Genomic DNA, 26,387 nt, shown 5'->3' with positions numbered 1-26,387 from the left:
AATGGAGTGGGGAGTGGTTGGAGATGGAAGCAATAGAGGAGAAAAACTGCAGAAAATGGAAGAGGTTGCACGGCATAGAATGGGCAGTTTTGTGTTGTGTGTTGTGTTGTGAATGGAATGAATCAATTGTGGCTGCAATGCATGCTTATTTATAGGTAAATGAGAGGGAACATGACAGCTAGGAATAGGTGGAAATGTGGCTGCAAGTTTGGTGAATGATTATGAGTGAATGCATGTGCATGTGGCTAGGTTGGAAAGCTGAAATGATGAAGTGGGATGCTGGAAATGCAAAGGGGAAAGCTGGAAAGGCAAAGGTTATGCACGACAAAGGGTGTTTTGGTGCTTGAAATGCATGTGTTTGCATGTGAATTAAAACTAGAGTGAATGATGATGAATGTATGTGGATTAGTGATTAAAGAATAAATGGATGTGCTGGAATTGAATGGAATGCACGGCATAGTGTAGTTTTTGGTGCATGTGGCTGCAATGTTGTGCAATGATGGAGGAATAAGTGCATGTGGTTGAATTGGTGGTGAATGTGCATGGCAAATAATGGATTTGGCTGCAATGGTGTGTAATTGGGCTAGGGTTTAAGTGCATGAAATGGACCCAAATTGCTCCCCCTTGCATGGCAAGGAATGGTGTTTGTGTTAAGCCCACGGCAAGGTGAATATAATTGGGTTAGGGCCATTGTTTTGTGTCCTCAAGTGCATACAAGGCCTTCAATTTCATCCAACACTTGGGCTCCAAGCATAAGCTATCCATCCTTAGCCCAATAGTGCTCCAAAAGGCCCCAAAACACTCCACAATGCATCCTTTCGTCAAACACGTCTTATGATCCTGAAAACACACAAAAGAAGCATAAAGGACTAAAATAACTAAAGAAACATAACGTAAATGTACGAGAACAAGCCATTTAAGTCGCATGAATATGCTCCTATCAATTTTCGGTTAATATCGTGTAATATTTCTCTCTATTTTTTTTTACATGTATAAAATATAGCAAAAGAAAAAAAATTCACTGATTAATTGTGTTATTTGTTTTGAACTGGTATCTATGAAGCTACAATAATCAACGAGATTGTTAAGGTGATCTTAGTCCGAGTACTTGATGGCACATATTTGAATGTTGCGAAACACCCAGTTGGAATACAATCTTGTGTACAAAAGGTGAAAGAGCTTTTAGGTATTGATGGAAATGGACATCTGGAGTGGGCAAGACAACAATTGCCAAAGTTGTCTACAAAAGTTTGGAAGGTAGTTGTGTTCCTGGTAGATGTTCGAGACACATCAATGCAACACGGAGGCCTACTCCGACTACAAAACACAATTCTAAATGAGATGAATTGTGGTTTAATGTGGAAATTTTTCAATACTCATCGAGGAATCAGCCTTATAGAGAATCTACTGAAGCAAAAGAAGATTCTTTTAATTCTTGGTGATGTGGATGAATTGAAGCAGTTAAACAACTTGGCTAAAGTCGATTGGTTCGGTAAGAGTCGTAAAGTGATCATAACTACAAAAGATAGAGGGTGGGTTTCTGGAATCTTATGGAGTTGAATTGATATACGAGGTCTAAAATTTAGAGGATGAGAAAGCTCTTGAGCTTTTAAGTTTGAATGCCCTTGGAAGAAATGAACCTCCAGGCAATTATTTTGAACTCGCACAACAAGCAATAGCCTATGCTCAAGAACTTCAGTTAGCTCTTAATCTTATAGGTTCTCATCTGCATAAGAAAAATATAGACCATCGGCAAGCTATATTGTGAATCGAAACTTAATTTCAACTCTGCCATTATTGATATTATATATTCAGGGCTTCCACAAGCCATGAGTGACACCTAGCAGTATGTCATGGCTACCCAAGATAAACTGAAGAGGTAGAGAACCTATTCAGCTTGGGATTACAAATGCAATACGGTCTCTCTCTAACACAATACTCTTGACCACATTATTTGGTTTTGTAAAGTCTAGTCTTAAGAGTTTGGATTTCCTTATCGAATATTGTATTTGTGTACCACATGCTCAATTTAGTTTTAGACTACATTCTCTGGTAATGGGCCGCTGCTTCTGGGATTAAACATTCAAGGATGTGGCTCACTTCACTTCAAAAGGTTTGGTTATACATATGCATTTCACGTCGATATTCTTGGTGCATTTTGTTTAGTGTTGTTGTCTAGTCAGAATTGCTCGTTGCTTTTCAGCTGGCTGGGCGTGCAAATTAAAAGCTGCCCACATAGGCTTCCTGACAACTTTTTGTTGATGGTCAGATCTCAACCCTTAATCTTTTCTGATCAGTTTGTAGTATGACAAGTGTCCTTAGTTGGTAAGAAAAAAAAACTGATGCTTTTGGGGTTAAGATCCCTAGCTAGGGTTTTTTTTCTTTTTGGGTTTTTGTTGGTGCATATTGTTTAGAGTGAGAAGTTAGAGAGAGATAGAGCATTTATGCTTCCACCTTCTTCCTTCTCCTCATTTATGAAACCCTAGTTGCAAAACCAAGTTCATGCATTCAACACCCAATAATTGTATATTAGGGTTGCAATGTCTTAAGGTTTTGCATTAAGTTCTTGGTCAAGTTTTAAGCTTTAAATCCATTTTTAGGCCAAGCATTTGGATTCAAGTTAGATTTTTCCTTCAACTGTTTGATTGGAGAATCTGACTAGTCGTTTGAAGCCAAATTTTATATGCATATCATAACATTATATCATTTCGTGATTTGAGTTGATATCGGTGCTACAAGTTGCAGAGCTCGGGAAGAGCTGCCACTTCGTGAAAAGCGAAGGAATTCAACTCGTGTAAGGTAAGGTTGCACAAAGGTAAAGCTGCTCTGTAGATAGGGATCTAGTAATTTAGCTTGTGTGGTCTTTGTATGAACCTTGTTTACACTAGTGGATTGGACTCAGTGGAGAGTCCCTAGTTTTTTAACCAAGAAGTGGGTTTTTTCGGCCAAAAAACATCTTGTGTTCAAAGTTATTTATATTGTGTCACACATCTCACATACACATACATGGTACATATATCTCTTGAACATTTAAATGGTATGTGCTCATAGTCATGCTCACTTGACACATTAATAACTTCCAATGAATTGAGGCCTTGCTGACTAGGATAGCTTTTGGGAATTGAAATTGGTGATTGACTAGTCAATCTAGCGGATTATAATTTTTATGTACAAGATATTCTAGTTGGTACTAATTTCAGTTGGTATTAGAGCCTTGCTCTAGATATACATAGAGGGATATCGGAGATTTGTTGGTGTTGGGTGGAATCTCCACTACAAGAAAACATGGATTACGTGACGACATTTTATGTGATGCCTATAAATTCATTGCATTTTAGTATAATAGGTGAGGAATTAAAAAAAAGCATCACATACATACTATTGTGGGATACAAAACAATTTTGGAATGTTGTTCATCACATAGCAACCCTAAATTCCTCACAAATTTTTTGGCACCAAATTTTCATTGGGTGACGGAAAGATTGGGTTCTTCACATAACCTAAGATTAGGTTCTTCACATAACCTAAGATTAGGTGACCTAGGTATGTGAGAAAAGTCAATTCATCACCATTTGTTGTACTAAAGGCAGAAGGGAAAAAATTTAAAAAAAAAAAAAAAAAAAAAAAAAACATAAAAACAAAGCCCCAATGATGCGATATTTATACGCACACAAACTAAACCCTATTTGTGACAATTGTAGTAATGATGTAAGTAGGGATCGTTCTAACCGGGGATTAACTAGGGATGCTAAATACTTGACTCAAATAAATAAAACTAACTTTTAAAACACTAAGACAAACTAAAAGACTCAAAACAAGTTTAAAAGACTCCAAATACTCAAAAACATAAAATAAGACAAATCAAATGATTAAGACTTAACAAAATAAGGGGGGGGTGATTGTGGTTGGACGAGATTAAATTAAACGGACAGATTATAATTTAAAACAGATAGTAAAGATGAATGTGATGAAAATATGGATGATGGAATAGCTAAGGGGTTCTTCTCCACACATGTTACACTTGCATACAAGATTGATTTTCGGTTGGTCTTTCGATAAATTATGAAACTCAATGCTCCAAGTTAATTAGGTCCGCTTAAATTAACTTTCAGATTTCCCTAGATTCGTTGGATTGAATGGAATACGCATTACAACCAAATTATTCTTAATCAAAGTCCCTAACTATGGAATACGCATGATAGAGACATTCAACAAAGATCATTAAGTTCAATGAAAATTATAACTGTTGACGAGGCATTCGTTACTATGGAATACGCATGAAACTTATGCCAAGAATTTGTTTAACGCGATTGTTTATAAGCAACCTCCACTACTTGTGAATATAAGTTTGTAACTATTAGGTGAAACTCACTTATATTCTAGCGTCATATTCATTCAAACGGTTAAACAAATTGAATCCACAACTTATGAAATTCCAACCAAAAGTAATCAATTCATATTGCAAGCATAAACATGTATTTTGAATCACCCCCTAGCTAAAGGGGGGTTTAGTTCCTCATAACTTTGAAATCAAAGAAACACCTAAACATTCCAACAACTCAAACTTGAATTGTATGAACGTTTAGGCATTCTTCTCTTCCATTACAAAACAAAGAAAATTGAATTTAAACATTGAAATCAAAGAAACACCTAAACATTCCAACAACTCAAACTTGAATTGTATGAACGTTTAGGCACTCTTCTCTTCCTCGTTGTTGTAGCACAAGGTCTAAGGTGAGCTTTGGGGATTATGTGAAGTGTTTTGGAGGGATGGGAAGTGGTTGGATAGTGGCTGCAATGGAGGAGAAAAACTGCACAGAAATGGAAGGATATGCACGGCTATGGATGTGTGTTTGTGTTGTGTGTTGTGTTGTGAATGGAATGGAGAGATGGAATGGGGAGTGAATGCCTCTAAATGAATGAGAATGCAAGGGTTTTTATAGGAGGAATGGATAGGAGAGCATGTGAATGATAGCTAGGAGAATGATTAAAGGGGTGTTGCTAGGTTGGAAATGCATGTGTGTTAGGTGAAATGTATAAGAGGTACACGGCAAAGGCTTGTGAATGCATGTGAGTGGCTGATTTGTATTGCAATGATGAAGAGTTGCATATGGGTTAGGTGGAATGTAGGGGGACTAATGATGAAGCAAAGCTGGAAATGGGAGTCAAAGCCACGGCAAGGGGATTTTTGGTGGTGAAAATGCATGTGTTTGTGGAGATGTAAAGCAAATGATGTGCTGGAAATGCATTTGAAGGCATGTGAAAGCTGGAAATGGAAGGTAGGCCACGACATGGATGTGTTTTGGGTGTGTGTGTGGCTTAATGATTAAGTGAATGAATATGTGGCTGCATGTGGATTAAAAGGGTGTGAATGGTGGTGTAATGATGAAGTGTGATGGCTGAAAATGGTAAGGAAAGGCACGGCACAATGTTGTTTTGGTTCTTGAAATGCATGTGAATGCATGTGAGTGCAATATGAAAAGAATGACTAATTAATGTATGTAGGGTGCAGCTAGGTTGGAAAGGTGTGGATTGTGGCTGTAATTTAGGGAAAGGAAATAGGTTTAATGCATAAATAAAAGGGCAAAGTGGCTGCAATGATGAAGACAAGCTGGAATTGATGTGGAAGGCACGGCAAATGATGGTTTCTTGATGGTTTTGGGTTTATGATGCATTGTTTGATTGGGCTAGAGGTTTTGCATGGCTCAAAGGTTTGGTTGATTGGGCTAGGCCCTTTGTTTTATATCCCAAAGAGCATATAAGGCCTTCAAATTCGTCCATCCTCTTGGCTCTATGGATAAGCTATCCAATCCATGCCCAAAAATGCTCCAAATAGCCTCAAAATGCACTTTCTTGCTCCCTAAGCCCTTAGAACCTGAAAACACACAAAAGAAGCATAAAGGACTAAAATAACTAGAGAAACATAACGTAAATGCACGAGAACAAGCCATTTAAGTCGCATGAATATGCTCCTATCACCCAATTAGAACTCATCTATTCTACTTCCACCCCACTTCGTCTCTTAGTCTCTCAACTTTGCCGATGACAGATTGTTGATGGCCATGACTGCATTGTACTTTCATCATCCTCAAACCTCAGCTGCTTGCTCTCGTACTCTACTCTCTTTGATTTAAGAAGACCTAGTTTCTCAGCTATCCTTTCACCCAATTTCTTCTCAAAAGGTACTCAAATCTCTCTCTGTCTCTTGAAACTACTGCACTTTTCTTGATTTCTCTCTTGTAAATTTGTCTCAATTGTGAAAGGAGTCCTTCGTAGAAATATTGAATTAGAAGCTTGTTTTTCAAGTGGAATGAGCCCTTCGTAGAAATATTGAATTAGCACCTGCTGCTGAGGCATCTAGCATTTGTCTATCAAGTGGAAGGAGTCCTTCATAGAAATATTGAATTAGAAGCTCTTCCTTCATTTGATGTTGTGGACAAGATGCAACTAAGGTCTTGAACCGCTCATAATAAGCTGGAAAGGATTATCCTTGGCTTTGTTGAATTCCGCTAATCCTTTTCCTCAAAAGAATGACTCTTGAAGTTGGGAAAAATTTCTCTAAGAATGCTCTCTTCATGCTTTCCCAAGAAGTGATGGTTCTAGGTGCTAGTTCACAGAGCCAATCTTTAGCCTTTTCCACAAGAGAGAATGGAAAGGCTTTCATCTTCAAAATATTGCCATCCACATTAATGGGTGTCATACTCAAGCATACTACTTCAAATTCCTTCAAATGCTTGTTCGGGTCTTCCATGGACAGCCCATGGTATTTGGGAATGTGATGCAGCAAGCTAGACTTTATTCAAACTTATCGGTCTTGTCCGGAGCTGCCCTAGGGTATTGAATGCAAATAGGCATGGCATTGTCCAACTCCTAGGTTGAAAGTTCCTTGATTGTTCGATTGTCCATTGCCATGTCTTGTTCTTCCTCCTCTTCATCTTCAATTTTAGATTCAGAGCTAGAACTAGGTGGATTTGGTTATGGTTACTTCTTCTTCCTTTTCAAAGTTCGTTCAAAATCATCGTCAAACTCCAATATATGTGCACAAACAGGTTGAGAACGTCGAGTCATACACTAGTACCTAAAAAAGGAAAACAAAACAACATCAAAAAACAAAGAAAAGCAAAACAAAAACAAAGGGGAGATTAGCAATTTTGCTAATCCCCGGCAACGGCACCAAAATTTGATGTGATATATTCTAACACACAAATTAAACCCTATAATTGTAGTAAGTGTAAGTAGGGATCGTTCTAGGCTGGGGATTAGAAGGGATGCTAATCTCCACAATTTAAACTCTAAAACACTAAACTAGACCCAAAAATAGAAAACTAGACTTTAACAACTCAAAACAAGCCAAATAGACTCAAAATACACAAACTAAGTTAAATTGACTCAAAATAGGCCCTAGAAAGTGATTTGGATGAAAATTAAACTAAAAAGACTCAAAATACTCAATGGGGACAGATTCTAATGAATTGAAACTAAACTAACACATATAAGAACTAAAGGGGTATTTGGACGAATTTTAAACTTAACTTGACTCAAAACACTAATATAAATAGACTTAAATTGATTCTAGCTAAGTTCAAACACTAAATATTAAAGGGGGATTGGTTTTGGAGGAAATTAATTAAACTAAACAGATTGCATAAACTAAACAGGTTAGACACGAAATTAGGTGTTTTAAAGGTGAAAGGCTAGCTAGAGGGTTCATCTCCACACATGACACATATGCATACAAATCGATTTTCAGTTATTATTCGTATAAACCATGAATGACAATGCCCCAATTTAATCATGAGAAGCACAAATTAACTTTCAGATTTTCCTAAATTCATTGAATTGGATGGACAACGCATTGGCAACCAAATTATTCTTCAATAGTTCCCTACATGAACAACATAATAGAGATACAATCAAAGATCATTAAGCTTTGTGAAAATCATAAGCATTGACAAGGCATTCGTAACTATGAACTGCATGATACTCTTGCCATGGATTTACTTAACACGATTATGACTAGCAACCTCCACTACTTATAAATATAAGTTCATAATGATTAGGTGAAATTCCCTTATATTTTAGCATCAAATTCATCCATAAAAACTAAGTATGCATCCTTAATCAGCACACAAGAACAAGTTATCAATCAAACAGATAAGTAAATCGCATTCATGTTTTACGAGACAATAACTAGAGGAAATCAATTCATATAAAACATATGTCCATGACTTCGAATTCGTCTCTAGCTAAAAAGAAATTAGTTCCACATAATTGCAGAAATTAACAACGAAATCAACATAATTGTAAAACTAAAACAAGGATAAAAGACACCCCAGAGATGCTCCAGCACTCCCAAAAGCTTGGCCATAGGCACGGCACAAAGGCTTCTCCCTTCCTTCCTTCTCCTTGCTGCGGCACACCTTTGAAACTCTCTAAAAATCTCTCAATTGCTTTCTTCTGTGTGTTCTTCTTTTTGCGGCAAAATGATGAGGTATTTATAGGGCAGGGATACGGCACATTGTCATGATTGGAGAGGGATTGATATGATGAAAATTCATGTAGAAAAAGGATTACACAACCTATTCTAAAAAGGATGCAACTTGCGGCAGATTCTAGAGCTTCTAGAAGGGTTGTTGTGGCACCCTTTTAGGAGAAGAGATAGGCCTTCTAGAACCAGGTTTTTATTTATATTAATCTGAAATTAAGTTCTCTTTGCAGCTGGAATTAAGGTGGAATAAGATTAGGTTAGGATAAGATAAGGTACGGTTGGATAAGGTTTAGATAAGATAAGGTAATTTGGATAATGTTTCCTTCTTCTTAGCTGATTCCTTATCTTCCAAGCTTCCAAATTAGTTTCTCCAGATGTTAAGCACATTCCTGGCCTCTCTTGAACTTCAAATTTGTCCATCCGCCTTGCTCTATATGCAAGTTATCCATTCCAGCCCAAAATTGCTCTAAAATGCACCAAAATGCACTTTCTTGCCTCTTTTGCCATTTAAACCCACAAACACACGAAAATAGCTTAAATCACTATAATAAATAGAAACTAACTTACTAAATGCAAAGAAACAAGCTAACAAAGTCGCATAAATATGCTTCTATCAGGCTTAGGGGCTACGACCCTTCCACATACCAGTGAGTGGGCTTTTGGTTTTCCGTATATACCTATATACTTGTGATTTTTCCTAGAAGATCAATTTAAATGAAATTATGTTTGAAATGCCATGTCTATTGATTTCTACTTAGACTATGAATTTGTATGATATATGCATATTGTTATTTAACGCGGTAGACACTCAGGTAAGTATCAGGTAAGTTGTAGATTGTTTATGTGAATTGATGATATTGTGAGATGCATTGAGAGCTCATAAACCTGCACCCCGATGTTAGTGCTCCCGCCCGTGGTTAGGGTACAGTCTTTCACGTGATGTTCACCCCTGCACCATACGTTCACCTTGGATCTAAGTTAAGTGCACAGTCCTGTCGTACAGACCACTTTAGGTAGTTCTGACTCGTAGGTGACCGCGATTATTCGCACATTCTTTATGTGATCGTAGCACTTAAGCATATTTATTTACACCCAGTCCTGTTGTACAAACCACTTTAGGTGGTTCCGACTTGTATGCAGGTATATTTGATGAGATGTGGATTTGAGCCGTACAAGTCATGTTAGTTGACTCTGGCTAAATGGATGAGCTCTAGATTCAGCCGTACATGTCACGTTAGGTGACTCCAGCTGACATATCATTTGCATTGATTTATATCACCTGGCTTACATATTTTTACGCTAAGATATTCGACATAGAATATTTGTAAATTTTGTTATTCTAAGCATGGTTGTGCTATAGATGTATATATTCTATTTTTTGGGAAATTATATAGGTTTTACGGCAAAGGGTTACTATTTTTGGTAATTGAAATGGTTTTGAAAAGCTTTGTTTTTGCCCACTCACACTCTCTGTTTTGCACCCCTCCAGGTTCTAGTCAGGAGTGCTTTTTGGTTGCTTGTGAGGAATCCACGGCAGCTCTGAAAGATTACCACCATTGTATGGTCATCTTTGGGTGTTGTATAATTAGTATTCGTCCTCCTGGACTGCACTTAGGCTACTTATGCTCTGGTTGTGAATTCACACTTATTTCGTCTTGCACCTTATCTTATTTAGTGCTCTAGTTAGTTTGGTTTTTATTTGCATTTCTTATATTATTATTGCTTCCGCACTGTGCACATGGTTACGTCACCCTTGATTTCGGTCGGGGTGTGTTAGTTTGGTATCAGAGCCTAGGTTTGGTAGTCCTGCATATTTGGTGAATATTCTAATTATTTTCATGTTTTTTGTTAGAACTATGCCGCCTTGTAGAGAGCCACGTCGTTCAGCTGAGCCTAGTTTCCTCGATATAACTGAGTTGGGGGAAGTTATAGCTTATGTGATTTAGTCTTCGCTTCGCCCTCCTCAGAGGACTCCCTTAGAGACTATGTATAACTTAAAGTTGGATAAGTTTGAGGGTTATGAAGGACATGAAGGAGCAAAGCGGTGGCTTGAACATCTTGAAAAAACTTTCCGAGTGATGCAAAGTCAAGGGAATCTTTCTTCTGAAAGGTGGGTCGAGACAACTACATGGTTCTTAGGTCAAGAACCAGCATCTTGGTAGGAACAGGAGGTTTATCAGTTGACCCCAAAGGAAATTGCTGACTGGGAGGTGTTTAAGCGGTTGTTTCATAAAAGGTTTATTCCCCCTCAGTATATTGATCGCAAGAAGCAAGAATTTACTCAATTGAGACAGGGGAAGATGACGGTGAATGAGTATTATAGGATATTCACTAACTTGTCTCATTATCATCCGGATGTTGATGCTAATCTGGTTAAGATGCTTCGTCGTCTCAGATTGGGTACTAAGAAGAAGTGGCGTTCTATGGCGACCACTACTCCTTGTGCTTCTTACCAGGAGTTCTATGAGATTTTGTTGAGGATTGAGGATTGAATATGCCTAGTGAGAGTGAGGAAGAAGAAAAAGACGGCAATCAGAAGAAAGATGATAAAGGTAAGGGTCAGTCATCTCAATGACCTCGCAAGACTCAGAGCTTTAAGCGAAGTGGAGCTAGTTCCAGTTCTTCCAGCAGGGGTTTTAGTGCCACTGGTCAGGGAAGAGGTGGTAGATTTTCTAGGGGCCCTAGATTCCAGAGACAGGGGGATGATAGTAGAGGAATGGTTCCGTTGTGCCACAGATGTAACAATAGGCATTTTGGAAAGTGTAGGCCGAGCAATAGTGGATGTTTTACTTATGGGCAGATGGGACGTAGAGCTATAAATTGTCCTCAGAATCAGCAGAAGCCCCAGCAGCCTTCCTTGCCACCACCAGCACTGATCCAGCAAGTTCCAGGGTCTAGTAGTTATGGTCAGATGGGTCATGGTTGTGCTTACCATTATCAGGGTGACGCCGTTCCTTATGCTTCAAGGCAGTATCAGTATTCCCAAGATCCTTATTATCAAAGTGGGTATCCTCAGTATGCTGGAGGTTATACGCCGTATCCTCCCATTCCAGCTAGTGGATCTCAGTGGTATCAGGGAGGACAGCCCCAGCAAGGAGAGATTGCTTCTAGTAGTGCAGGATCTTCGAGGTAACCTGGTCAGCCAAGTCAAGCCCGTGGTGTGCAGGGGCGAAATAATCAAGCTAGTAGAGGTCGTGAAGGACGACAATAAGCCCAGGGACGTGTTAACAATATATCTTTGCAGGATGCTGAGAATCATCCGGACTTGATCATGGGTACGTTAAACATTCTTGGCCACTTTGCTAGAGTTTTAATTGATTGTGGTGTTACGCATTCTATCATTTCTCATACATTTGCTTAAGTGACGCAACCTCATCCTACACCTCTAGGGTATGATTTAGAGTTTGCTATGCCTAGAGAGGAGAGATGTTATGTTGATTGTGTATATCCAGGATGTCCAGTGATGGTGGAGGATATAGTTATGCCAACTAACCTTATCCTGTTAGATATTGTTGATTTTGATGTGATTTTGGGCACAGATTGGTTGCATTATAATCATGCCAACATAGATTTCTACAGGAAAACAATTATTTTCCATCGTCCTGGATTACCTGTAGTTATTTATGTGGGTCAGCAGAGTAGGGTGAGGCATGGCGTTATTTCTGCTATGAGAGCAAAAAGGTTATTATCAAAAGGTTTCCAGGCATATTTAGCTCATGTGGTGTTGAATGATGTTGCTCTTAGTAGTGTGGAGGATGTGAAAGTAGTCAGGCATTTTCTTGATGTATTCCCTAATGATTTACCTGGATTGCCGACAAACCGAGATGTGGAATTCACTATTGATTTGCTTTCAAGTACGGATCCTATATCTTTGACTCCTTATCGAATGGCTCCTACTGAATTGAGGGAATTGAAAATCCAGTTGCAAGAATTAGTTGATAAAGGTTTTATTCATCCTAGCACTTCACCCTGAGGAGCTCCAGTGTTATTTGTGAGGAAGAAAGACGAGACTTTGAGGCTATGCATTGATTATAGGTAATTGAATCGGGTAACAATTAAAAACCGTTATCCATTGCCGCGTATTGATGATTTATTTGATCAGCTTCGAGGCGTCTGCGTATTTTTTAAGATTAATTTGAGGTCTGGTTACTATCAGTTGAAGATTAAAAGTAAGGATGTTGCTAAGATGGCTTTTAGGACTCGATATGGTCATTATGAGTTTGTTGTGATGCCATTCGGATTAACTAATGCACCTGCAGCTTTTATGGATTTGAGGAATCGAGTATTCCAGCCATATTTAGATAGGTTTGTCGATATTCTGGTATACTCTAAGTCTAAATCAGAGCATGTTCGACATCATACTTTGGTGTTGAAGAGATTGAGGGAACACTAATTGTATGCTAAGTTTAGTAAATGCCAATTTTGTTTAGATCAAGTGGCATATTAAGGACATGTTATATCCGCCACAGGTATTCTGGTGGATCCTCAAAAAGTAGTAGCCATTGAGAATTGGGAGCAGCCACGAACCATCACGGAGGTACGGAGTTTCCTTGGTCTAATAGGTTATTATCGACGGTTTGTTAAAGATTTTGTAGTTATTGCTTTACCTCTAACGAGGTTGACAAAGAAAGATGTTAAATTTGAGTGGGATGATAATTGTAAGCGGAGCTTCCAGCAGTTGAAGTATTGTCTCACTCATGCACCTGTTTTCGCGCTTCCAGATGATAGTGGTAATTTCGAGATCTATAGTGACGCATCCTTGAATGGTCTGGGTTGTGTGTTGATGCAGCATGGTAGGGTGATTGCTTATGCTTCACAACAATTAAAGCCTCATGAGATGAATTACCCTACTCATGATCTGGAATTAGCAGCCATTATCTTTGCTTTGAAGATTTAGAGACATTATCTTTATGGTGAAAAATGTAAGATTTATACGGATCATAAAAGTCTTCAATATCTTTTTACTCAGAGGGATCTTAATCTTCGGCAGCGGAAGTGGATTGAGTTGCTAAGTGATTATGATTGCACGATTGAGTATCACCCTAGTCATGCAAATGTGGTGGCTGATGCACTTAGTAGGAAGACTCCAGTTAGACTTAATGCTTTATATGCTTGTCATATTCCTCTTCTTCCTGATTTGAGGTCCACTGGAGTAAAGTTAAGGGTGGAAACTTGAGAAGAAGCTTTACTTGCTAATTTCCAAGTTAGACCAATTTTAATTTATTGTGTGCTCGACGCTCAGATGATTGATGAAGAAATCCAGGAGTTAATTGAAGCAAGAACTCAGGGGAAAAAGAAAGATCTCAGAGTTTGGGAGACTGATGGCATGCTTATGCAAGAGAACATAATGTACGTGCCAAATAATGCAGAATTAAAGAAAGAAATTTTGGATGAAGCACACTGTTTGGCTTATGCAATGCATCCTGGAGGTACTAAAATGTATCATACCATTTGACCATTTTATTATTGGCCGGGTATGAAAAGAGAAATTGTTGAGTATGTGAGTAGGTGTGCCATTTGTCAGCAAGTTAAAGCTGAAACGAAGAAGCCTTTTTGGTTGATGTAACCACTTCTCGTTCCACAGTGGAAATGGGAAAACATTACTATGGATTTTGTGTACAAGCTTCCTCGTACACATAATCGTTATGACGACATTTGGGTGATAGTTGATCGGCTTACTAAGTCAGTACATTTTATTCTAGTGAGGGAGAAGTATTCTTTAAGCCGATTAGCTGAATTATTTATATCGAAGATTGTGAAGTGTAATGGAGTTCCAGTTAGTATTGTCTCGGATCATGATCCTAGATTTACTTCTAAGTTCTAGGTAGCATTCCAAGAAGCTCTTGGTTCGAGGTTACTTTACAATACAGCATATCATCCTTAGGCATATGGACAATTAGAGAGGACTATTCAAACGTTAAAGGATATGCTGAGATCTTCAGTTTTACAGTTTGGTGATGCTTGGCATAAGCTTTTGGATTTAATGGAATTTGCCTACAACAACAGCTTTCATTCAAGTATTGATATGTCACCATTTGAGGCACTTTATGGAAAATCTTGTCGTACACCTTTATATTGGTAAAAGGTTGGCAAAAGAGTTTTGGAATGCCCTGAGATAGTGGAGGAGACTACTTAGAATATTCAGGTGATTAAGTCTAACCTGAAAGTGGCCCAAGATCGACAGAAGAGCTTAGCGGATAAACATGCCACTGACAGGGTGTATAAAGTGGGTGATTGGGTATTTTTAAAGCTTTCACTGTGAAGAGGTGTGGTACGGTTTGGGAAAAAAGGTAAGCTAAGTCCTAGGTACATCGGACTGTACATGATCACCGAGAGAGTCAGTGAAGTTGCTTACAGGCTTGAGTTGCCTCCAGAGTTGTCTAAAGTGCATGATGTGTTCTATGTTTCCATCCTTCGTCATTATGTTTTAGATCCGTCGCATGTGATACCTCCTCAACCTTTGGAAATTAATCTAGATTTGACATATGATGAGGAGCCAGTGACTATTCTGGATTGGAAAGATAAAGTTCTGAGGAATAAGACAGTGCGTTTGGTGAAAGTTTTATGGAGAAATCACTCAGTGGAAGAGGCTACTTGGGAGACAGATGACTGGATGAAAGAAATGTATCCATGCTTTTTTTATGATTACTAATGGTTTGTATTTATTGTGTGAATTTCGAGGATGAAATTTTCTTAAGGGGGGTAGGTTGTGACAACCAGTCCCGAAACATAATCTATTTTATCTTTGCTAACGTGGAATGATGATTTTGCCCTTGGACGATTATTGGTGTCGTGGGTGATATGTTTTGGTTGTGGTCCAATTCCTAACTTTCCTATACTTTTGGAACTACTTAGGACTTAGGTTTTATTTTCTTTTGTTTTGGTTGGCTGCCATCTGGACCACACACACTCACGCACACCCATATCCTTACCCGTTGACCCTCTCTCTCATTCCCTCTCGGATTCTTTTCCATTTTTGTACAATTGTACGGACAACTTTTCAAACCACTTGAGCATTCACGGATCAAGGTTTTGGAAGCTATCTTCGTGCTCCTTGTAAGCTTAACACATCCATACTATTTTAAGAACGTGAATCCTTCGAAAGCCCGAGAACCCAGCAATCCTAGATTTTGAGCACTGTTCATGTGATCGTGATCGTGGAATTTTCAAGGAGTTTTGAGGTCTTATGAAGCTTTAGAACATCTTCACGAAGCTCGGGGAAGAAAGTTTGAGTGTTTTGGACGTCGGGAAGCTTAGTTTTGGAGAGTTGCAATGGTGGCTGGATTATCGTGGGTTTTTCTGGTGAGATCTTGTGAGTTTTAGGACATAAAGGCGGTAGGGTTTTGTTCCTCTCATCCTAAGCTTTATTTTGGTTTAAATTTCGTGAAGTTTGGTTGAAAAATGAACAAGATATGACGATTAGAAGTTTTTCCAGTTTCCGGCGACGCAGACAGCGGCCGGCGGCAGCTCCAGCCAGGATCACTGGAGAAGACGAAGAATATTTGAATATTTTGTCAACTTTGACGGAATATACTAACAGCGTTAGGTATATTTAACGGTACATTCCATTTTTTAACGGAATATTCCCTAAAGCCGTTAGGGCTTCCGTACATATGCCAGGCACGTGCGTACGCGTGACTTGCACGTGGGTGGTCGGAAAATTTTTCTAAAAATATGGGGATGTTTGTGGTGTTGAGTAGATCATGTTGGTATATTCAAACACCCCTTTTGAGCAATGTATGAGAAGTTATTAGCTAGTTTCGTTTATGTGCTTTAAATTAATGTTTATATAGTTGTTTCGCATATAGGTGAGAACTATCCTCAAGATGAGTGCAGTCAATCGAGGCTTGGGGGCTACGACCTTTCCACATACTAGTGAGCGGGCTTTTGGTTTTCCATATATACCTATATACTTGAGATTTTTCCCAGAAAATTGATTTAAATGAAATTATGTTTGAAATGCCATGTCTATTGATTTATGCTTAGACTATGAATTTTCTATGATATGTGCATATTATGATTTGATGTAGTGGATGCTCAGGTAAGTACTAGGTGAGTTGTAGACTGATTATGTGAATTGATGATTATGTAAGATGCGTTGAGAGCTCATAAACCTGCACCCCGGTGTTAGTGCTCCTGCCCGTGGTAGGACACAGTCCTTTACGTGATGTTCACCTCCCACACTATACGCTCACCTTGGATCCAAGTTAGGTGTACAGTCATGTTGTACAGACCACTTTAGGTGGTTCTAACTCGTAGGTGACCCGCGATTATTCGCACAATCTTCACATGATCGTAGCACTTGAGCGTATTTATTTACACCCAGTCCTGTCGTACAGACCACTTTAGGTAGTTCTGACTTTGGCTAGATGGATGAGCTCTAGATTCAGCTGTACAGGTCACGTTAGGTGACTCCGGCTGACATATCATTTGCATTGATTTATATCACCTGGCTTACATATTTTTATGCTGAGATATTTGACAGTGCATATTTGTAAATTTTGTTGTTCTGAGCATGGTTGTGGTATAGATGTATATATTCTATTTTCTGGGAAATTATACAGGTTTTACGGCGAGGGGTTACTATCTTTGGTAATTGAAATGGTTTTGAAAAGCTTTGTTTTTGCCCACTCACACTTTCTATTTTGCGCCCCTCCAAGTTCTAGTTAGGAGTGCTTTTTGGTGGCTTGCGAGGAATCCACGGCAGCTCTAACAGATTACCACCATTGTATGGTCATCTTTGGATGTTGTATAATTAGTATTCGTCCTGTTAGACTGCACTTAGGCTGCTTATGCTCGGGTTGTGAATTCACACTTATCTCGTCTTACACCTTATCTTATTTAAGGCTCGAGTTAGTTTGGTTTTTATTTATTCGCATTTCTTATATTATTATTGCTTCCGCACTGTGCACATAGCTACGTCACCCTCACGTGATAGCCAGGACGCCTTGATTTCGATCAGGATGTGTCAGATGGTAAGTTCTTGAAATGTAAAATGATATTTATGAGAGCATTTAGCACATGGAGCATGATTTCTGTTGGCTAATTAATACTATTAGACGATATGGGGTGACTGACGATGCATACTGAGGCTGTATATGGATATTAGATGACATGGGGTGACTGATGCTACATATTGATGTTGTATACTGATGCTGCATATGGATATTATATGATATGGGGTGATTGATGCTGCCAGATTTTACATTTCCTCTTTCCATGGGATTCTCTATTAAGTCTAATCCCTTAATTTGAGGAATATTGAATCTAGATGACTTGTTGATAGTTGTGTGCTAGCTACTTGCCAAGGTAAGGTTGCTTGTAACCTTCTACCTCATTATATACCCCCCCCTTGTACATTCAATCATTCTATGAAAAATACATTCAAACAAACTTAAAATTTCCACAAGTACACATTTGCCTTTTAAAGTTAATATGGGTATGGGAGTATAGTATTTTTCAAGTAGAACTTATAGAATCTGTAAGAGCATTATGTGAAAACACAAATATCATTAGTTTATAGAAATGCAGGGGAACACCTGTTTAGTTTCTTTTGTGTCTTACAAAAAAATTTGAAATATCTTGTGTTTATGTGTCTGTGTTTGTGGAATTGCTTTCATGCTTGGGATGACCTCTGTATTTGTTTATTTCAGCTGTCAATGTTTATTGAATTGTTGCCATGGGATTTGAAAAGACTTTCATTGTGCTTCTTGTTTTTTTTAATCTTCAAGAAGTGTCAGATCTGTTGCTTAATAATGGGGTCAATGTGGCACCAAGTGGATATGGTTCCTTGTGAGCAACTTACATTGAGCAGGTTCACTGTCGCATGGTATTCAATAATACAATTCTATATGTAAGTGGCAATCAACCCATTCCATTTAAGTCTTTCTCCATGTTTAGGGAAAGGGTTTGGTAGGTGCATTTTCTTTATCTCATGATTTTGAGACGATATTAAACTACTTGTTCGTAGTGTGTATTTTTCTTAGTTTAGAGAAACAGGACATGTTTTGGTAATGTTTTTAAACGATTTTTCTATTGTAAATGTACCAAACACTTTCTGAAAAAGTTGTTAAGCATAACACCACGTGCAGAGTCCCCAATTTTAGGCTACATATATGAGAATATAACGTAGAAGTTTTGGAATTTCTCAACATTTTGTTTTATATTAAATGATCAAATGTATGCCTGCAAGACATTGCTATCAAATATGTTGTTAATTAGTTTCCCATGATAATAGACTAACTTATTTGTCTTCATGTCCAAGGTGAAGATGAAGAGTTAAAGATCAATTGGAGAAGAGTGGGTACAACCCACTTGTTCGGATTTGGGTTTGTCGACCCTATTGGCCACCTCTGGTAAGGAATTTTTTTTTAGGTGGAATAGATCATTTTGAGTATGTACAGAGAAACCCAGCAATAGAAATCTCACATGTGTTATTAGGGTAGAAGATTTTACTATTTTTGTTGTTTAATTAAATTTGAGGATGATGCCATCGACATAGCCCATAAGATCACGATTAGAATCTAGGATAACCACAACGGATAGTTAGTCCTATCTAGTTTGATGTTCACAATAGTAGTCATGTAGGAAGACGTATTTGCAGTAGGGACTATAGGTGGGGGGTTAATCTGGGACATGATGGGTAGAAAAAAAAAAAAATTATCTTTTGTCGTTTGACTTATATGGCTCTGAGTACCATAAAGAGCTAGAGAATCACAGAAGATTATAAAAGTAGAAACTCATTGGAAACTAAAAACAATGAACAAGGTTTTCTTCAATGGTTTTGTATACCCTTAATGATATAGGGTGCCATGTATTTATAATTCAATGCAGATTACATCAGGGTTTCGAAAATCCCATTTACAAGCTACAATTCAAAATTCAAAATCACCACCAGATTAAACGGAAGCTAATCACAATGGGGGTCCAAGATACCACGTGGGGCGGAGATATGACCATTGCTCTTAGGGTAGATGTTGATACTTATGATATGTTGCTTCCTGAAGCTCAAAAGGAACTATACCCTGGGTGCAATCAATATATAGTTTTGTCTTATGTTGTGGTGTTAATTCACAACAAAGTTGATAATCACATGACAAACAAGGCCATTGATAAGATGCTAGCAATGATGAAGAAGATGTGTCCCAAACCAAACAGTGTTCCCGAATCATTTCATGAGTGCAAGAAGATATTGAAAAGTCTTGGATTGGGGTGTGAGAATATACATGCTTGCTATTATGATTGTGTATCATTCTATAAAGAACATGAAAATAAAGATAGATGTCATAGATGTCCAGTTTTTAATGAGCCAAGGTATAAAGATAGCCATTATGAGCAAAGAAAAAAGGTTCCAAGAAAAGTGTTACGATATTTTTCCACTTAAACCCAAGCTACAAAGGTTGTTCATGTCGAGACATACAAGTGAAGACATGAGGTGGCACCAGGACAAAAGAGTTAATGATCCAAACATAATGAGACATCTGGTAGACTCTATCACATGGAAAGAATTTGACCAAATGTACCCTGATTTTGCTCAACACCCACGAAATGTCAGATTGGGCTTTGCAAGTGACGGGTTTACTCCATTTTCAAATATAAGTAAGCCATACAGTATGTGGCCAGTTGTTATATTTCCATATAATTTGCCCCCTTGGAAATGCATGACAAACCATTCTCTTTTTTAACTTTGTTAATTCCTAGGCCAAAAGCACCTGGAAATGAGATTGATGTGTGTTTGTGCCCATTAGTTGATGAGCTTAAGGAATTGTAAGAAAATGGCTTTCAAAATCATGATAAGATGACTGGGAGACATTTAATTTGCGTGGAGTTGTTATGTGGACCATTAGTGATTTTCCTGCTTATGGAAATTTATCAGGTTGGAGCGTTCACGGTAAGTTGGCATGTCCAGTGTGCAATGAGGATGGATCGTACACCAAGTTGAGAAGTAAATATTGTCATATTGGACATCGTCTCTATTTACCTATGAATCATTCATGGTGCAAAAATACTCAACTGTTTAATGGTTGAGACATTGTCCATGAGAATTCTCAGGCGATGATATACTTGATCAATTTGATTACCTTGTACCCTGTAAGTTTGGTAAACATGATAGCAATAAAGATAGGAAAATGAAGCAGAATGCTAAAGAATTAAATTGGACAAGGAAGACTATTTTTTTCGAGTTGGAATATTGGTCCAAATTAAAGATTAGGCATAATCTTGACGTTATGCGTATTGAGAAGAATATATTTGATTATTTGATCGGGTCATTGCTAAATACGGGGAAGTCAAAAGATACCCTTAAGGTGAGGATGGATTTACAAGACATGAATATCAGGGAAAGTTTACATTTGAAACTAAATGCACGTAATATATTGGATAAGCCTTTGGCTCAGTATGGATTCAAGCCATCTGAGCGTAAAGATTTCTTGCACTAGTTGAAATCAATTAAATTTCCAGATGGTTATGCAGCAAATATATCCTATAAAGTGAGTGTGGATGAAGGGAAGGTGTTAGGTTTGAAGAGTCATGATTGTCATGTGTTGATGCAACGTGTACTTCCAGTGGGAGTTAGAAAACATTTGGAAAAACAGATATATGACCCACTTGTTGAGCTGTCAAGCTTCTTCCAACAAATATGTGCAAAGATACTGATTGTTTCTGATCTTGATAAGTTGGAAGAAGACATTATTCTCATATTGTGCAAACTAGAGAACATATTCATGCCTGCATTCTTTGTTCCCATGGTTCACTTAACAATGCACTTACCACGTGAAGCAAAATTGGCAGGACCAGTCGGGTATCGATGGATGTATCCTGTAGAAAGGTAGAATGCCATCATGTTTACTTTAATTGCATTAAGTGTGTCTTTCTACATACTGATAATTGTTCATTTACCAAATTGTTGGGCTCGTACAAGAAATCTGTACGTAACAAAGCTCGCCCTGAAGGCTCTATTGTGGAAGTACACTTGGCATACGAGTCCTCAACTTTTTGCTCAATGTATTTGTGTCATGTTGACACTCCATTCACTTGACCAGAAAGAAACGATGACAATGGTGATCCCAATGCGTTGCTCTCAGTGTTTGCACAAAAAACACTTCCATTTGGAGCTCATGTATTGGTTGAACTTTCAAGGGAAGATATAGAAGTGGCATATTGGTATATCTTAGACAATTGTGAAGAAATATAAGACTTCAAAAGGTATGTTATAGTAATGGTTTTACATATATTAAAATTGTGGAAATTTTAAGTTTGTTTGAATTTATTTTTAACAGATTGATTGAATGTACAAGGGGGATATATAATGAGGTAGAAGGTTGTAAGCAACCCTACCTTGGCAAATCCTACTAACCCGGTAAACCCTAAAGCTGTCACTCCTTAAATTAAGGGAGTGCAGTAAGTAGCTAGCACACAACTATTAACAAGTCATCTAGATGTCAATCTTCCTCAAATGAGGGGATTAGACTTAATAGAGAATCCCATGGAAAGAGGGAACATAAAATCTGGCAGCATCAATCGCCCCATATCGTCTAATATCCATATGCAGCATCAGTCACCGCATATCGTCTAATATCCATATGTAGCATGAGTCATATACAACATCAGTCATATGCAGCATCAATCACCCCATATCGTCTAATAGAAATATTTATAATTCTACAACTTTAACTTATATATATATATATATATATATATTTTTTTTTTTTTTTTTTTTTTTTATGTATACAGTGAGCATATCCAGATTTTGGAAAGAGATAATCATGTCAATGTACAATTGAGACATAAACAGTTGTTTCTTGAATAGTTTAGGCAGCATGCCATGTCATTGTATTATCAAGAACCTAGATTGATGAGTGAAGAAATTTTTTCATTAGCCCAAGGTCCGGATCGACATACTGTCCAATACACAGGTTGTATTGTGAACGGAATTTGCTATTTGGTCGCACAAGTTGATCAAAATCATACAACGCAGAACAATGGGGTAATGACGCCAAGGTCGCACAACGGTGAACCATGTAACTTCTATGGCAGATTAATTAATGTCATTAAAGTACAATTTATAAGAGGTTATAAGGTGATTCCTTTCAAATGTCAATGGTACAATACAGATATTAGAGGAAAAAGATTTATTCGGGATTATCATCTTACATCAGTCAATGTAAATAATTGGTGGTATGATAGTGATCCATATGTGCTAGCTAGACAAGCACATCAAGTATTTTACATTGATGACTTAAAGTTGGGCCATCCTTGGAAAGTTGTACAGAAGATTCAACATAGGCACGTTTGGGATGTCCTTGAGAAAGATGATGATAGTGTGGACCATGATAATGATGAAGACGATGATGATTATGTAGATGAAAATGAAATTTTCATGAGACCAATGTTGAACGAGGATGATGAAGTTAATATCGAATTATCTAGAGATGATGTTGATTCTGAATCTTTTGATGATAATGACAAAGAGGTGCGAAGAATGTTAGGGCTAGAGAAGGAGGGGGAGCGGGAAGAGGAGGAGGAGGATGAGGAGGAAGAGGAGGACGAGGACGAGGACGAGGAGTAGATGGAGGAAGGGGTTGCAACTTGTGTCACAGATAGTGATTGATGATTATGGTGAGATCTGTAGATTATAAATCAATATTTATATTCTCCAATAGTCTATTTGTTTAAATATTTACTAATAGTCATATTATTTATAACAAATTAATGTTTATTATTATATGGTTATAATGATTTATCTATGATGTTAGTCTGTTACATATATATATTAAATTTATTAGATGACAACTCCTACTTGACGAGGAAAGAGGGTGAAACGGGTGAGGGATGCCCCACCTCCACCACCTCCGCCCTCCGCCGCCACCACCTCCTTGACCACCTACTTCTTCACCAGAAGAGCCAGCAGACATGAACTTAGGTATTTGAGAAAGGCTACTTACAATTCTTTCAACATTTTTATTTAGGAGTTGATCTTTTAATGTTGTTTTAAACAAGTTATAAAATTAATCAAACGCATATATTCTTTTTTAATTTTTAGAGACAGATTTTAACTTTAATGCCAAAAAGATGACACGTGGAAAGTCATGTGAGAAAGGCCTCCATGATATTTTGGAGGCAAATAATGGAAAGAAGATGCCAGTCATATTTGATTTCAAACTTCAAGTTCCAAGTGATTTGGTAGTATCAGGTTCTTTCACTACCGAGATAGGGAATATTGTTTGAACTCACTCGCCAGTTTGCTACAAGAAATTGATGAAGGTCCCATCTTCAAAAAAGAGGACACTGTGAAATAAGTTGCTTGTGAGTTTGATTTTAATTTAGTTTATTCATAATAATTTGAAGCACTCACTTTTATATATTTATGCTTGATAATATAGGTATTATTTGTGGTGGACTTATCTCATCCAAAGATAATTGAATATGTTGATAAGAAGATGGTGAAGTTGTACTCTATGTTCAGGAGCCGGTTCTATAAGTACTACTTGTTATGTGGAACACCTGCAAGAGGACGAGATAATTTGCCAAATGATCGGATATGGAATGGGAGACCTAAGAGTCACTGGGGACTGGCTATGCGATAATGTTTATACTACTACCCACTTTTTGGTATGCATTCTATACATCATTTTCTAATATATGTCCAAGTTAGATGCCAACTTTTTCTTATATTGTTGAACAACAATTTTTTTATCACAAGTTGATTTTGTAATAAATGGAATGAGCATAGAACAATGCTTTTATATATATATATATATATATATATATATATGTATGTATTAAAAGTTAATATATAAGCATATATTAACTTTTACATGTATTTTTTGGTATTAATGTATATAAACTTGTGATAAATAATCGAATGCAGGGCTTGTGATAAATAAGCTATGCTTCTTCAATGGTGAGCTTATATATATATAATGAAGAGCTTGTACATGTATGTTATTGATAAATAAGCTCTGCTTCTTCACAAGCCTTTACATGTATTTTATTGGTATTAGGCATAATCGAATGTAGAGCTTGTTTGCATTTATTAGGTTATTCATTGCATTTAGTTCTACATTTCATGTTGGTACAATTTGAGAACGTCTACAAGAGAACGAGAGCAAAAATCATTGGATATAGTGTTTATGAAAATTAGATTCTAATTGATTGGAGAAGATGTTAGATAGTGGTATTCTATTGCATTCGAACAAATATGTACAACTCAAATATATGAATATGTATAAGTCTAGGAGGTAGGAGCTTCCCAAATTGTACACCTTTACAATACTAACTCTTCTTTTGCTTGTTATGTACCACTTGTGTAATGTAGGAGCTTTCAAAGCAAAATGCTAATAATAGGTAGAAACTGAAGTATCACCACAAGGGAGGAGCAAGGCCATTCATCCAACATGCTAGGACAGCTCACAAGCTAATGAAACTAAAGTACTTGTAATACTCATTATATACTCTCACATTTGTATCTTCATTATTAAACAGAAAGGAGATTCATTATCAGTGATTGACAATTGGGGTGCTCTTTACAAAGACAAGAACGGCCAGTGGATCAATGTTGTTGCTCGAGAAAAATATGTAAGTCATTCATGGGCCACTCATTTTTTGTCATTTCAAATGCACTGGAGATTAAAATTTTACAATTGACAAGATACAACTTAAGAAACACAGTTGAAATGAACATGCAAAATTGACACGATACTACTTGTTTGTCCCACCAATATACCTTATGCTAACTTTGCGTCTGTTACTTGTTGAGAAAAACATTATATGTGCCTAGTCCAATTTAATCCATAGTCAAATAGAAACTACAAATCATGTTTGCATACAGGTTTTGCATGGGGATTTGCTTCTGCATCAGATAAGGATAACATACAAGTGGTCAAGTTGTGTTTTCTTAAGCATATTATAGCTAAAATGTTTGGAATGAAAGAAACTAAATTGTTTCTATTTAATTATGAAAGGATAACATGAAGAAAAGGAAGGATGAAATAAGGGAGAAGCTAATCCAAGATGCACCTAAAGGTACACCATCAGATTCCGTACATGTGCCATTGGATGATGAGTTTGGGTTCATGGCTGAAAACCTTAGGAGGAAGGGAAAATCAATTAATGGTGTAGGTGTTTTTCCTCATACGGATACCTCTAGTTGCATTTCTTCTATGGCATCAAGTTTTGAGTTAACTGATATGAGATCTCAGATCAAGCTTCGGTCAAATGGTTTCCTCAAATTGCAACAAGAGAATGAACAATTGAGAGCTCGATTGGATTTACATAATGATGATGAAAATTTGTTCACAAAAATCAAGGCATTTATTGTTGCAAGTCAGGAGAAGACCAACAACTTTACAGAATCTAATAATGATATTTTAGAGGGTGAAAATACTTATCTTGAGCTGGAAAAATATGATTTGGAAGAGGAATGATGCCCATATTGTGTCTTTTGTGGTTAGTTTCAAGTGTGAACATGGTACACCTCTTTTGTTAGCACATGGAGCACCTTTTTTGTTAATTAGCGCCTAAATGTGCCTTCGACTTGTCATTTGGTAGTACCCAAGATGTCTATGTATAGGTGTTACTACTCTTGATTATTCTAGCTTAGACTTCTCTTTTGTTGGTACCTCAAGCTATCGTTTGTTAGGCACCTCAAGCTATCTTTTGTTAGGCACCTCAAGCTCTTTTAAACTTCTCTTTTGAGATAGGTCACCATGACTTTTAACTTTTGGGATATACATTTGGTGAATGTATTCGACTTATGTGTTTTAATTGTTGATTAATGAAAATGTGAACTATTACCTTATAATTGTTATGAACTGTAATTCTAGATTACGAAACAAGAAAAACAATTAGTTCATCGTTATTATTTCTAAAAAGGTATTTGACTTAAACATATGTGATGTAA

General features: G+C 37.4%; 1 protein-coding gene and 2 pseudogenes across 1 annotated transcript; all 3 read left to right on the top strand.

Annotated features, from left to right (window-relative positions):
- LOC137719909 (TMV resistance protein N-like) overlaps window positions 1–26,387 on the top strand; it is a 65,618-nt pseudogene that overhangs the window by 15,928 nt on the left and 23,303 nt on the right.
- Window positions 20,716–23,054, top strand: LOC148699297 (uncharacterized; annotated as a pseudogene).
- Window positions 23,558–25,911, top strand: LOC148699296 (uncharacterized). Its single transcript, XM_088686321.1, has 4 exons — window positions 23,558–23,678; window positions 23,952–24,097; window positions 24,971–25,063; window positions 25,450–25,911. The coding sequence occupies exons 1-4, from the start codon at window positions 23,558–23,560 to the stop codon at window positions 25,909–25,911; spliced, it is 822 nt and encodes a 273-aa protein (XP_088542447.1).

Source organism: Pyrus communis, chromosome 1, assembly GCF_041283825.1.
Source record: "Pyrus communis isolate YQ-2024b chromosome 1, ASM4128382v1, whole genome shotgun sequence".
Taxonomy (NCBI): Eukaryota; Viridiplantae; Streptophyta; class Magnoliopsida; order Rosales; family Rosaceae; genus Pyrus; species Pyrus communis.
Note: the sequence above shows the minus strand (reverse complement) of the source record. Positions and strands in the feature narration are given on the sequence as shown.